The sequence below is a fragment of the Periophthalmus magnuspinnatus genome, chromosome 24, assembly GCF_009829125.3.
Source record: "Periophthalmus magnuspinnatus isolate fPerMag1 chromosome 24, fPerMag1.2.pri, whole genome shotgun sequence".
NCBI lineage: Eukaryota > Metazoa > Chordata > Actinopteri > Gobiiformes > Gobiidae > Periophthalmus > Periophthalmus magnuspinnatus.
Window position 1 is genome coordinate 16999065 of NC_047149.1, and position 15780 is coordinate 17014844.

The window sequence follows — 15780 nt, forward strand, 5'->3', positions numbered from 1 at the left end:
GTTCTCGCTCTCTGAATGACCTCTCTCTTCTTTGGGATAAAACCTGGTCGTGGTTCTGTTCCGGCCTCTAGAACAAATACAGGAACACACCGCGCCCCGTGGCCCTGGCTCCAGTGGGACAGGTGAACAGAATACCAAAGTAGCGCCTCCTGCCATCCCGGGTCTGATCTGCATTCTGCCGCTACCTGCCACTTAGCTCTTTGCTCTCCCTGCGGCAAGCTGGTTATCGCTGTGTCCCCTCGTCTCCAAGTGCCCCTCCCCCCTGCAAAATCACCTTACTCTCTCTCAGGCCACATCAGCAAAGTCATTCCAGCATGTTCCATACATACGGAAAACTGTTCACTTTCCAGGATGAGCATCAGGTTTGTTGCATAGTTTTAGACGATTTTAAAGTCTCCGAGATCATTTGAAGGATATTAAAACACTTAAATGTTCCTATATTAATGCCTTTGTTTTACAGAGCCCATGGGTTAGATTGTCAGAAGCAAAGCCACCAATCAGCGCCGCTATAAGCAACGTGGGTGAAGTGTCTTGCCAAAGGACACAACAACAGAAGGCACTGGTCCGAGCAGGAATTGCTTCTTCGAGATGGAGGACAAATGCGCAAACCATTCTTATGACCTATTTGAGTCTTTCATATGATTATAACAGACATTTATGGAACAACATATGCAGAGGTTAGCAATAACAAAATATGAAATCATGATACTTTATGAATCAGATTTAATATAGCGTACTGTTTTATTTGTTATCATTCCTTGCAACACTGTCATCATTCTGCTAAGTGCATTGTCCATATAACTGATTTATACCCACCAGTGAAGCCTTAAATCTCCTACGTCAATATGAAAAACTATATTTCTCTTTGTTGGTCTCATATAGCGTCCGAGCCAAAACCATTCGTTCCAAATTGAATCAGTCTGAATGCACTTTGGAATGATTTAGAAGTATTGCCGCATAGTGCATTGGGTAAGTATGGGGCCAGATTGACAGGGAGTAAACTACGCATTTCTACTGTTGCCATATGACAACAGTAGAGGGAGGAGGAGCTATTTAATCAAAAAGGTGTCACATTAATTCAGACAAATCCACACAATCTAGTTTTCTAATAAAGCTGTCATATTTGCATGGGCCATCACTGTAGATTAATTCACACCACAACCTTCTGATATATGGACGCATAATAAGATCCAATATGGCCAACAGCACGTGTATATGTGTGTGTATGGGTGTGTTTGTTTGTGTGGGCGGATGAGTCTTTGTAACATTTTGGGGACTTAAATCTGTACACACAAATCATATCCTTATGGGGTCCGTGTAATGTAACTTAAATCTTTTATTATTAGATCAACAACGTATTAGGTAAGTAGTGACTATGGTTAAGGTTTGCATCAGTCTCCAGAAAATAAATGGAAGTCGATGTAATGTCCTCAAGAAGCTTAGAAAACCAGCTTGGGTGTGTGTGTAAAACGTAGAACTGTAATAGAGCATATTGCTTGCTGTTATACGATTATTGTGCATGTTAAGAGGGGAGATCTTGGACTGAAAGCCTTGCATCGCTGCCTCCGTGTTCCACTGCAGTTCTTATCTCGTTGGCATTCATTTGAAAGCGAGCAGAACTACAAGGGGGGTTGCTAATCCACTTGACATTGTCTCTTCATCGTCTGTGTAATTTCGAGTGGTTTGATCTGTGTGGTATCTGCTAAAATTGACCTTTTCATATTGGATATTTGCGATAAGAAAAATGCATAGCGAGCCTGCAGCTGCAAGTGTAAAAGCCGTCTCTTATAGACTTCTTCAAGGCACTGTACGCATTTTTTTCCATGTATTTGAGCAAAATTTGTCTTTACCTTGCCCCAGCACAGACATACTGTATAAGCAGATCTTGAGGTCAAAATGTCTGCTGCGTACTGCCCGCATCTAATTGTAAAGCGGTTTGTTGTCCAAATTGTCTCTGAACGTTGTGAAAAGTACTAATAAAGTCATCTCTGTGAGTAATTAGAATGTTCTGAATGCATAAAGTAAGTGAGGAATAACTTTGGACAACTGCAAACAATTTAAAATGAACTAGTTTTCTTTTGTTGTGTTTTTAAGACAATAAACATCATATACAGTGCCTTTAAAATACATTCATCTTCAAGCAGAACAGTGGGGGCTTGTCGTTCACCTTGAAACAGTTAATACACACAATATAAATATGATGAAAAAGGTTGATGGTTCTAGATTTAAGATTCAAATAAACTAATCCATATTTCATCTTCCTGTTATATGCATCATTTTAAGGGCTTTTCCCTATTCAACTAAAATAATATTTTGCTTTAAATTGTCAGTCGCTCTGGCATCGGTCCATAGGTCCAACCATAGACTGTATAAAGAAGTGGACGAAGTGAGTGTGATGTCATCCAAAAGCCAAAAGTAAAAGTGTGAAGACGTTTCACTGCTCATCCCTTCAGTTCTGGTTAGATTGCTGGTGGACACTGCCTTATATCTATCTGTAAGGAGGAGCTAACTATATCGAAACTGAAAACTGCTTTTGTTTACAGTTTCTGTATGTAGGCTAAGTCTATTAAGCTACACTAAGTGTGCACTGTGCCTGGGACATACTTTGCATATTCATACAACTCTTAAAGGGTGTTTTCACACCTATTGGCTTCCTGGCTAGCTCTATTGTTCCTTTGTTTGCTTTGGGTCTGAGTGTGGAGTTATAGATGGGGGATAGATGATATCTAAGGCCCCTGTTCAAGGAAGGATTGTCTTTCCTAACAAAAATAGCTTATTTAACTGCCCTCTCAAACCATTTCTTTACTCTGGCTAAGGTCTATACCTCAAAGGAGTGGTTAGTGGCTTTGACATGGAGATGTACGGCAGACTGGGGTCCAGAGGAGCTCTCGCAATGATTTTGGTACATTCTCTTATGGAGAGGCTGTTTAGTTTCTCCAATGTAACGCTCACTGCACTCCTCACTACACTGAATGGAGTAGAACACATTACACTGTTTCTGGCTCTGCATTTTGTCCTTTGGGTGAACCAGTTTCTGTCTTACAGTGTTTGTAGGTTTGAAATAGACCAGAATTTCATACTGTCTGAAAATTCTCTGAAGCTTTTCAGACACACCAGTTGTGTAAGGAATAGTTACACCTTTCCTTCTAGGTTCAGATTCCCTGTTGTCCTGTTTTTTAGCTCTCTGCCCTCTCAGCCTGTGGATATCCAAAATAGGATTTCAACTCTATTCAGTGTAGTGAGAGTTACATTGGAGAAACTAAACAGCCACTCCATAAGAGAATGTACCAACACGTTGTGAGAGTTCCTCTGGACCCCAGGTTGTCCTACATCTCTATTTCAAAGTCACTAACCACTCCTTTGAACATATTAAGGTACAGATCTTAGCCAGAGAAAAGCAATGGTTGACAGATTTTACTTTAGGCTTTTACTATGGATGAGACCTGGACGACTGAGGGATTACACAGTCACCCATAGCATTCGGCTCCAGTCAACGAGGCTAGCGGTTAAGGGGCGAATTTCGACCCTGGCTCTATATTTTGAATTCCAACCTTGAGCATCATAGCAACCAAAAAGCCAATCTGGAGTGAAACTCTTGAAAGTAACGGCCCTTCTTGCTTGCACCGCTGGTCTGGCTGGGGGCCTGCGCTTAGCAATGCTGTCAATCAAACCTGTTGCTAACGCTAGTGAGAGCAACTTCGGGTATAGAAGGAAGGTGATTTGTCTCTTCTTCAGGTTCATATCTTGATTTATGGACACAATAGCAAAATAAAAATATCAGGACTGGGTTAATACGACACTTTTAAGACCAAAATGACGATTGACGATTAATGGAAAGGGAATTGGAGCCTTGATGGAGCCGGAAGCACAGTCCATGCTCACTTCCCATTTGGAACGCAGTAGCTAGCAGGTTAGCTGTGTCTATTTATGTATACAGTCTGGGTCCAACGGTCCAATTCTGAAATGCATGGATCAATTTGGTTGCTAATGCTATTTAAATGTAGGCTAAAAGATATTTAGGTATAAGTAATGTAGCGACACAGTTTATCGGTTTAGATGTCCTCAGAATATGTGGTTTACTATCAAGTTCACTTTTTATTTTGTAATTTGAAGTTGTTGCAGAACTGGGCAAACTTTGACTGTCTAGGGATGTCCCAGTGCCACTTTCTTCATGCCACTCTGGGTTTAAGTGTTTATTATTTATGAACATGAGCTGGCTCCGAAACATGTTGACTTTTCATCAGATTCCTCAGTGACGAAGGTTTTGTGCCTCTTGATACACAGACAGAAGTGCATTAGCAATTTAATTTTGTGATCATTAACAAATTATACAAAACAAAGAAGAAAAAAGGGCATGAACACTAGTAGGTCTAATAAGAGAGAATTAGGTTCATTCAGTTTTAAAATAGCCAAATCAATTTATCACAAGAAAACAAACTTTTTTTTTTTTTTTTTTTTTTTTTTTTTTGTAGCTTTCAACCATGTTATAACATTGTTGTCTCAAAAACATGTCTGAAGAGGTTTTAGATGTTTTCCATGCATTTTTTGTTGTATTTTAGCAAGCTCTTCCGGGCCCTATGCAGACCCTCCTTATGGTTACCTGAAAGATTCTGTCTAATGCTCAACCCACAAGCAAACATAACATTACCTATGCTCCCAATGGCAAATCTCCATAAATACACAGAAACTGTACACAACAACTTGACAAACCTGCGATGTGCAGTAGTTTCATTAGCAGGATGGACACTGATTGTGTTCCGATAGCGCTCTGAAGAGGTAGAGAATTGAGTTTTATGCTCACATCTCAACTCAAACACATTACCGTGTATTTTTTTGTCCTGCACTTGGGGTCAAAGGTTAAATTACTTTTAGCCTACTCTATTGTCTGTGCATACTGGCAAGAACACATTGTACCCATGGTAACAGAGGGTAACAGGTGAGGTCCAGCCGCACTCCAACACCTCCTGTAGCAGAATAATAACTACAAATACAGCACCTTTCCCATTCGTATAAAAGTCAGATGCACTTCTCAATTACATTTACCAGAGTGCACTGAGTAATTTTGGTGTTCCTTTAGTCTTACTTTACTAATATATTTTAGAGAAACAGTACTCCCATTGTGCGTTAGTCTATAAATGACAAAAGCTTTATGTTGACTACCATTATATTAAATTATATGAATACTATATATGTTTCTTGCAGTTTCTAGTTTTAGTTTTGATTTCATATTTTGTCTTTGAAATGACGTGATTTCAACTTCAAATCAGAAAGATAGATATTACATTCAGAAAGCTGCTTCAACAACTACTCTTACTTGAACAAATTCTTGAACCATTACTTGTACTTACGTTTTGACTACGGTACTTTATCCTTCTCTGTTTACCTCAAAAGACCCGATACTACCTGCAGGATCTCACAATCCACTCACTAACAGGACTATTGATGCATATAGGTTATAGTTCCCCCCCAAAAAACAACTGAACAAGTACCTTTCCATTTCAATTATGTTTTTTGTCAACTTACAACAATATAAAAGTTTCCTTACATACACACGCACGTCTCAAATGTGGGATGTCGTGGGAGTGGAGTGCCGCTTACAAATCTGTCCCCGGTTCAGTGCCTTTTTCCATTTTGTGTTGTGTTGGTGCTCTTTTTGTTCTTCTGTCATACAACTCACTGCCTCCCAGAAGGAACAGCGGGCTAAACATTTGTCTTTTTCCTCTTTGTATTGTCGCTGAGGTGCTGCCAAAAAGACTGGCAGCATTGTTTGCATCAATGAAAGTCACATACATAATAAGCACACCTGTTACGCTATTTGCCAAGGCTCTTTAGCAGTTTGTCTATTACTGCGGTGGATATAGGGAAGTGCGCAGTTGGGGATTCAGGCAGTAATCCTTCTATCTCTAAACAATATAATTTAAACAGGATGAGGAGGTCTGCTGACTCTGATTGCAGTTCAGAATAAATGGAAGCAATTGTCAATTTGTTATTTACAAGTTTGTCGTAAAATAAGCAGTGCACTGTGAGTATATGACAGAAGAATACGCATTTAAACTTTTCTATTTTGCAGATACTTTGTGTTCAGTGTGGAGAGAGTTGTTGTCCTGGTCTGTGGATTTTGTCCAGCTTCCCTTCATTGCTCTCATTGGGCTTTCCCTATAATACATATAAATAAACATACACTTTAAAAAAATGAATGAAATGAAAAATAATCACCAAATGCATAAGAAATACAAATTCCCTTGGTGAATAAATATGAGATTAAGTGGTTAAATACACTGAGACAACTAATTGCTACCCACCCATCACCCTAATAAGTGCAGGCAGACACATAAATGTGTCCAGGGAGAACTAACACAGAAAAAGATCTGGCCAAGCTCAAGATCTGGACTTGGATGCCACAGCCCACTGCCCTTGACAAGTTACCCCAGAGGCATCAAAGCGTGGGCCAAATGCAGAGAATGAGTATAACTTAATCCAATACAGCCCTTAATGTTAACACTATTTATCCAACACAAGCCCACTTGGCAAATAAAAGAATTACCCTGATGAAAAAAAAAACAAAACAAAACAGAAGTTGAATGGTAAATGGGTCACGTCCAATGTTCCCTCTAATTTCTCACGAGTCTGAGCAAACACACAAACTCCCTGAGCGGTCCCATGGACCACTGTGAGCAACATCAGACGTGCACACTGTGGTCATGCTGCATCTCATCCATCCAAGTTAAATGGTTTATTAAAAGAATCAAATTACCACATTTACATTTCTGACTTTCAGACTTTTAATTAAGTGCTTTAGCCACTTATACAATGAAAATGACAAAAATCTTGTTCATGACCTGTGTCGTATGTTAATGCTATTAGAAGTATAAATATTTAATTTTAACTATGGCAAAACATGAGCTTCCAACCAAACTAAGCCAACTGTAAACTCCAATGTTGAAAACACACTTAACATTTTTATTATAAAGCTCTGACTTGTATTATGAGTATAAGCCATTGTGTGAAGCTTTTGCTGTGCACTGAGTGAGATTGTCCTACTGTGTCTGGGAGACAGTCCGTTAACTCTTTTTCAGTATATGACACAATCATTTGATTTTTACAACTCATAAACTAGTGACAGTCAATGACCAACACACACTGAGAGGAATCTGTATTTGCACACCCAGCTGCTCTATTACTGTACATTTACATACCATATCAAAACACAATATATAATGTGTATTTGTATATAAAATATATTCAAAACAAGTTGTATGGGTCAAAATAAATATATATTTACAAACCACACACTGCAAACAGTGAACAAACACACACTGGAAACTAAGAACACACTGGACATGACTGTACAGTGTGACAGTCATTCTGTGACAGTGGCTCAGTGATTAGAGGTTGGATAATCGAGTCCCCCTCGGACCAGCTTCCGTCATTGTGTCCTTAGGCAAGACACTTTGGCATTAGCTAACGCTAATGATTACGCATGATATATTTGACCCACAATTAAGTCAACAGCAGAATAAACCACGCTTACCGATCAGGAACAGCATCCAGTCCATCAAATCATAAGGTCCTCTGCTCCTCAGTCCATCATGAGATCTTCACTCGGTTCCATGAACCGCTCCGGGTCCGAGATGCCTCTAGTTTAACTTTTACAAACATCCACAGTGTCCTCGGTCGCGTACTTCCTTTGTTTTGTCCGTTTCGTCATGTTTAAACGCAAAACTGCTGCAAAATAGTGCGCCAGAGCGCGGGCCGTCGGAACGTTAAGGGGTTAAACACTTAGCATCATTAGCATCATTAGCATCATTAGCGAGTCTTCAGTCCACATCGGCCACGTCAGACGTGCGCAATTGCGCACGCGCGCAGTTTAGAGGGAACAGTGGTCACATCTATAAAACACAAATCCACAATAAAGGAACTATCCACCCATTCACACACACATTAGTTCATCAGTATGCAGACACTGCGGTGGGTTGAGTGTTGTGCCTAAGGACACGTCAACACTATGCACCTTTAGGATCTAGGTTCGAATCACCAGCCCACGAGTTAGACAGCTCCGTCAACTTTGCTAATGCCAAGATTTGGATTCAAACCTCTGACCTTCAGATTGGTGGACAAACGTTATAGTTCAAATAAATATGCATAAAATGTGGTATTAGAAGTCTGAATGTTAGAGTTACAAAGCCACTATACAATGAATACAATTATGATCGTACATCCAAGACTGTATTACATATACACAGCCTTCCCCATAATCCTCCCAGTGAAATTAGACTTGTAGAATACAGTAGATTAGAGCCATGTGGAGATCAAACACATGTTATTTTCTCATATGCATTTGGGTACAAGTCCCACTGGTGTTGTGGAGGGAGGAGGGCTTCAGCATCATCACATTATCAGCAGCTCTACACTGGCACACATGCAGCTGCTGTCTGGACTCAAACTGAGCGGATTTCTACTACGACAAAGACCAGCGCTGGAGTATACCGCACAATGATGAGTGAAAGGATCCAACTCTGCAGCTGTGGATTAGGGCGACATACAATGACACAGGGAATTAAGTAAAAAACAAGAAAATTGTGAGAATGTGGCACAAGCCGTTGGATTTCCGAAAGAGACAAACTGATCCAACCTGGATGAACTTGAAAGATAATGCCAGGAGGAGAAAGTTACAAAATTGAAAGTCAATCCAAGGTTTTAGGATCACTCCCAAGGAAAGCATCAGGCCATCACAACTGCCAAAAAGGCTTTAAACAACTAGAATCACAAAATACTCGGTGAATAGCAAACCAGATTGTTCAGATACTGCCATACAGTTTCAAGTTTAATTTTACATTGGTTGAAATTGTTAAGATCCTTGATTACCTTCCTCTCAAGCATTTATTCATTTAACTAGCTAAATGGGCATATAGTGTAAATAAAAATGAATTGTAAAAAATATTTTGTGTAGGACAGCAGTAGCTCAGTTGGTAGAGCATTTGTCCACTGATCCGAAGGTTGGCAGTTTGAATCACGCTCTTGACATAAACATTGTTGGTTGAGTGGTCAGATCCACTGACCCACAGTGCACATAAATGATGTCATTGTGTTTTTGGGCAAGACACTTAACCCACCTTGCCCCCAGTGTCTTTGTACACTGATGTATGAATGTGTGTGTGTGAATGGGTGAGTGTTTCTTTGATGTAAATCGCTTTGAAAGCCTTGAAGATGGAAAAATGCTGTATAAAAATGTGAGCACTACTTTACTATTTAGCTTAATTAGAATAATCAGAATAATTAGATGAACATGCACATTATCATGCACAAAGTAAATCTGATGATCAAATACACCTTGTATACGTGCCTCATTATCTATGAATTTAAGTTATTTGGAAAACAACTTTTTCAATCTTCAACATTTTCTCTTTCATTTTTGTCTTTGCCACATTAGATTGCCCTTTTTTGCATAATTTGTCTTATCAAAACTTGCACAGATGTCAACAATCAGAAAGAAATCAGATTTCCCATATTATTTGTTACTGTTTATATTACATTTGAATAATCTGATAACTCCAGAAATCAGAAAATCTGATTTTTGGTGTGCATGTGCCACTTATTCATATAACAGTGTGTCCAAATCCTTGATGTGTGACTGCATAAACCCACATGTGTCCCTCACATTGTGACTTGTATTAGATTTATCATTACACTCTTGACTTTAACTTTAGATTTGTTATTAATAGGCTGTGCATGTTTGACAAGATCAGTTGAAATTGAGAAGGCAGTGAAGATTTGAAAGAAAACATATGCACCGATGTCTTCGCTTTCACTGCAGTTATAATGATTTCACCTGTTCAGTTTGTCAAGACACATCATGCTTGTCACTAAAGTTTAAATACAACTCCATGTGGAAGTCATAAAGTTACAGTAGTATCATTACAGCAAATTGGGGCTTTGTTTACCAGCCCAAACCCAGTGATAGTATCTGAACAGTGTGTGTGATTGGATTAGGTAAGAGCATCAATGGAAACATGCGCCAGTGTCCACTGTTGGCTCAGAGCTCAAAGTTGCTGATGTAGACAGTGCAGACTTGGCATGGACTTGAACTTGGGCAAAAATCCAAAATGTACTTAAACCTTCTGCTACAAAGCTTCTCCATCCATCCGATACCTGATTACTATCATCTAAGACCATGAGACTACAAGCAGAAAGAAGAGTAAGTGTGATTTTTGTGCTGTTTCTGCTTTTTTGGTATATAATTCCCATTACCATTTAGATTTTTACAATATGTGATATAATTTTGCATATAAAAACTAATCTACGTTGTAAAGATGTGTAAAAAATCATATTATATTACATTCAACAAAACCTGGACATTGGACTGGGTTGGTTACAGGATACTCTGCAGGTTTACTCAATACAAAATTTTCAAAAGGTATAATTTGACCATCTCAAGGAAAACGCCACTGGGAGAAAAAAATAAAAATAAAAATCTATGCTGGAAGTGTCAAAATTGCACTTGTACTTTGAGACATGGTCTGTTGGATTGCCATATGGCTCTCTCATATGGATGAAAGTAGTAGACTACATGCAGGTCTTATATTGCTATTGTGCTATTTTAGTTTTGTTAAATTAATATTAGTATGTATTTGAAAGGGATACTCTGCTGGATGGGGCCTCAAAAGTAAAAATCTAATATGTATTGCTTTAAACTATTGAGGCCACATCCCATGTCTGTTCACTTGCATCTTTGACTCCTCAATTCCTTCGTTGCAAACCCCACTTATTGAAGCTCTCATTAACAAAAGGAAAAAGGCAAAAGAGGAAAGGCTATTTCAAATTGGCTCTCTCCACTCAGTCGACTTGAGGAAGCAAGTGTTCAGAAATAGGATGCAGCCATATAGAACATGAAGTGGGGCCGTCCAAATAGGTTTATACCTATGGGGTCTGCTAATTTAGAAATACTACTTGGTTTTGCTTTTAAAAGGTTATAGGATACACTCCCTTACACTATGTTGTCACAATACTAAAATTTCAAACTCGATTTCGATACTAAGGAATAGACTCTGATGTTGTGATGGTAATAGAAAAACTCTTTAGACAATAGAAAGTGATTTTCAACATTAAATAATAGTACTTTCTTTTGTATTAGATTGTGGTGTTATATCTATGATCCTTCAATAAACCAGGTAGGTTCCATAGTGGTCTATGGACATATACTGGTCTATGCAGTTCTGATACAGCTCAAGATCACTCAAGTACGGCTGATTTCTGTTCTGTGACTTTCATTTTTAGTATCGATATTTGCTCAAAAACTAGTTTTGATCAGATTTTTTATATTTTTGACACCCCTACCCTACACAGTTTTTTCTTATTTCTTTTTGTTTTTATTTGTAAAAGGACAGCACATATTGATGAACATTTTAAAATGTAAATATGTAAAGATTATAGCCAACTTGACTATCCATCTTCAGTACCTCGGCAGGTTGATATTAAAGTATTAAGTGTACAGGACAGCGAAGAGAACAGCAACAATAACACAAAAGCAAATGTCACACTCCAGCACACAGACAGTTATAGAACAGTTCATTTGAAGTTAGTTAAAAGTTAAACCAAAAACGTCTTTATTGTAAGATCCTATAATTATTACAGTTTCCAGTGAATATTTTGTACTTTCTGCGCAGCCAGTCTTTCAAACCTGTCTTTCTTCTATGCAGCATAAACATGAAGATGACTAAACAGAGCCACCAGGAGCTGTCTAACCCCCTGCAGACAGACCCAACACTGTTGCATGGAGAAAGCAAAACACTTCACCTATACACTATGTGCCAAGAGTGAATGAAGAGGAGGAGGCATGCTTCCCAATACCTGGACGGCAATTGGATAGCAGCTCGTGACTGGAGCCATTTTGTGCCCTTCACCATTGAAAACAGTGGGAGTATAATACTGCTAAGGTCTGAGAGAAAAATCCATTCAAAGCTGCATTGTGTTTTTATAGTGTTTATGGCAGGTGAAAGACGAAATACACCATAACAAAATCATTCTCAAATCGAACTGCAATTTATATGGGCATAATTAGCAAATCGCAAAGGTAGCAACTTTTTAAGCACCATCATTTCCTCCTGTCATATTCTTCATAACAAAAAAACTGCTAACCCTGTAGCTTAGACCTTTATATCTTCTGAAATACATAGTTTCAGTCTTTTTGTCAATTCTCCTCGACACAATGCTTGTTCACCCCTTAGCATAACATCTATCTATCAACTTTTTCCTTGGACTATTTTAATACTGGCCACTCCATAAAAGCTGTTTTGGAGCTGGTCTGTTCCATTGCTCTCTATGCCAGTCTTCACAATAGGGCCCTTATCAAACGCCCTACTTCTTACACATCAACTCTGAAGACAAAATGTTCTCTGGAAGCCATAAGATGTCACCCACTAACAACTAGTGTCAAGATGAAGAGACATGCTGCTCACTTTACCTGTCAGTGGTCTTAATCTTAACAAGAGCTATAACAACACTGTGAACAAACTGCAATAGAACAGGCTATCATCAGGTTTTTAGGAGAAAAATGGAAATATATTTACTGATATACAGGCCTAACCATTCTAGCCCACATTAGTTTTATAAAGGAGGTTTTGATGATTCTTCAGTTGATCTGCAAGTTATCCCAAACATGCATATTACCATGGGAAATAGTAACAGTATCTAAACAGAGTCTAAAACTCCAGCAACTTCTCACACCATGAAACTACAGTGGTGAAAGTAAGATCAAACAAAATGTAATAGTACAGCACTATAGAAAGTTGTAAAGGGCTGCCCTCTGCTGGTGGTAATGGTAAACGCCTACTAGAAGTCTGGCATTTATGTATGTATGTATGCATGTATGTATGTATGTATGCATGTATTTATTTATTTATTCACTTATTTATTTACTTGCTTGCATTGAAATGAAATATATATATTTTTTTTTTATTAGGTGCAAGCAATTGGCAAATATTGAGCAGCACAACTACTTCACTACGTCACCACGCACGTTGGTCCAGCTTATTTTTACTTTCGCTTTCTCTTGCTCTGAAACAAGTACGTTCTGCACTGAAACTTACAGTTTGGCTCAGTAAAATAAGATTTTGGTTCACATTCAAGGTTACTCAGTTTGGGTAAGTAGCCTAAGGAAGTTCGATTAAAATTGCAGACTAAATAATTATGGTTTAGTCAACTGTACATTTATAAGATCTGTAATCTAAAATGTATAGGATTTGGTTGAGTTTCAAGTCCTTTAATGTCTTTTCTTATCCTCAGTTGGTAACCATGACACATTTACTGGGTCAGATAAAACAAATAAATGAACGTGCAGCTTGGGAATTGGAAAGTAAGTTCTTATATAGCCTACACATCTTAAATTAAAATAAATCATCAAGTTTTTCATGACATTCACTTGTGTGCAATCAGGAGAAGGATTTACAAAGGACCAAGACATCAGGTCACTCGACAGACAAGACCTGCTGGAGCTGCTTCCTGGAAAAGACAGACTCAGAGTGAGAAAACAAATACATGAACTCATACGCAGTTCACCACCAAGTAACGAAAAGGTAAATATCATGAACACTGCTTTTAATTAAGACATGTGCTGTACTTCAAGAGAATGTTTTAAATAGTTATACTGTCTGACTTATTGTTTTATAGTATTCAGTTGATGCAATCCTTAAAAATATCAGAGGATTAATTCCACCGGACTCACTTTCAAGTACATGCATGATTATGGTATAGTAGTTGTGTCTTTATTCTCACTAAAATAATTCCATGACTCACATTCTTCCTCACAGATGCTCTGTCTGACGATGGACCACTTGAAAAGTACCTGTCACTTCTCAAAGGTCATAGATATCAGCTAATGTCTGTGCTAGAAATGATTGAGGCACAAATTGATTTATTGGAGAGAGAACGAGGAAATCCTGATGCTGGAAAAAGAAATGATGTCTTTAATACAAATACAGGTATATTTACATTGTAGACAGAATAAAATGCACAGTTATTATTCAGTTGCTTGAAATATGATATTAATGCAATATTGTGTAGTCTCAACAGTCTATACAGTAAATACTCCCTCCACAAATACTGGATCTTGGACATCTTGGTTATTTCCTCCGCAAAAAAGAGGTTAGAAATCTGTAGTCAACAATGAAATAAACACACAGACACAAAAAAATGATGTTTTCTATCATTCAGGAAATGTCCCCTCTGCTGCTGCAAATGCACCAGATTCTGCTACAGGTTTCCAATCAAAGATAAACACCAGCCTAAGGACAAAACCACAAATAGGTAGTGGACCCACATTGCTTGAAATGAGACTTTGGCATCAGCATTTGTTCTCATTTAATAACTGTGACAATACCTCTTTCAGCCACTGTCATGTACAAGATGGTGGTCTGTGGTAAAACACTGGACAAACATCTTGACATCATAGAGAAGTTAAAAGGTCCAGTTCCTGGACATAATATTAATCTTCAGCTGCAAGAAGTCACAGATCTGAACTACCAGGTCATCCTACTCTTCTGTCCAGTGGTCTCACGCGCAGGGACAGATGTGGAAGCAGCCCTGCGACAAATTTCAAGTAAGAATATTTAACAAAATTTTGCTAATTGTTTCAACCCATCTGTTGGTAGAATTTATTTTTTACAACTTTCTTTTGATTTCTTTAGGTCACAAACCCCTCATTCTTGTTGTGATGCACCACATGCATTCTCCAACAAGTGTTGCAGGCCCAAAAACAAGATCTAACATTGACCTTGGGGTTAATGTTTTCTTTCACGAGACTGTGAATGGTCTGCTGAAATGCCCACAAAATGATGACGCCATAACTGAGATAAAAACAAAGCTACTTGAATGCAGCACAAAAAGAAGTTGCACAAACTAAGGGATAAAATAATAGCAAATCCTCCCAAACCCCTTACATTCTTAAAGATACACTATAGAAAACTCTTGTGTGGGATCCGTCACTATGGAGATGTGATAGCTTTGTCTGAAAAGTATCGGATCTTAAATGTATCTAATATGTTTTATTTCATTATGAGTGTTTTTACTGCTTAGAAAATAACTGTCTTACTCCTCTCCACAGATCTGACCTGAAATCTGACCTGGTGGCATTTCCTGCTTGTCTTTATGGAGATAGATAAGTTTAATTCCATGCTGTGGAACATTACAGAATGGAGAGCTATTATCTTAATAGAGACAGGCAGGTGACGTGCCCCTCACCAACACCTGCCCCTCACCAAAAAAGCTTCATACCCCCTGTAAATGCACCCATAAAATGAAGTTTACAAGAGTGTGGCACATGAACTACTTTGTGTTGTTAAGCTAACGATAAATACATACCACAATTAAAAGGGCGATTCATAGGAGTATGGTGATTTAAAGCATGAAGGATGTATTATTGTATTGTTTGATGTTTACATGACCTACTTGATTAATGAATTATGATTATATTAAAAAAAAAAAAAAAAACATTTTCAAGTTGAATAAATGAATGCATTCCTTTTACTCAATTATTTCTGCAAATCTTCCTTTTTCACAACATACAGTGAATGAGGCTTATAGTCGCACTATTTTTTTTATAGTGCTACAAAACAGGCTCATAATATCATGTGCTCAATTATATGAGCCAATTATATTTGACAAGCTCTTAAATGTTGATTTGCTTTGCGTTCCAAGTTAGACTAACAAACAAGAAGCTGCTGAAATAGCTCAAATATTTCAGGCTGAGTTTTCTCTTAAGAGAGGGGGCGGGGCACGTGTCTGTCG

General features: G+C 38.3%; 1 protein-coding gene across 2 annotated transcripts; it reads left to right on the plus strand.

The window, feature by feature from the left end:
* Positions 1–13036: 13036 nt before the first annotated feature.
* Positions 13037–15466, plus strand: LOC117392910 (uncharacterized). 2 transcript variants are annotated; one of them, XR_008649238.1, is made up of 10 exons: positions 13054–13139; positions 13282–13351; positions 13432–13571; positions 13666–13726; positions 13806–13976; positions 14059–14139; positions 14209–14301; positions 14384–14593; positions 14682–15024; positions 15098–15426. XR_008649238.1 is itself a non-coding variant. In XM_033991079.2 (9 exons), the coding sequence occupies exons 2-9, from the start codon at positions 13291–13293 to the stop codon at positions 14894–14896; spliced, it is 1032 nt and encodes a 343-aa protein (XP_033846970.1). In that variant the 5' UTR covers positions 13037–13139; positions 13282–13290; the 3' UTR covers positions 14897–15466. The 2 variants fall into 2 exon arrangements, 1 of the variants encoding a protein (XP_033846970.1); XM_033991079.2 differs by having other exon boundaries at positions 13037–13139; positions 14682–15466.
* Positions 15467–15780: the final 314 nt, after the last annotated feature.

Excerpts from the sequence above, each read along its gene's own strand:
- LOC117392910 (XM_033991079.2), top strand. The coding sequence starts at position 13,291 with ATGACACATTTACTGGGTCAGATAAAACAAATAAATGAACGTGCAGCT. Across the intron at positions 13,352-13,431 it reads TGCAGCTTGGGAATTGGAAA|GAGAAGGATTTACAAAGGAC; the intron begins GTAAGTTCTTAT and ends GTGTGCAATCAG. Across the intron at positions 13,572-13,665 it reads CACCACCAAGTAACGAAAAG|TATTCAGTTGATGCAATCCT; the intron begins GTAAATATCATG and ends ATTGTTTTATAG.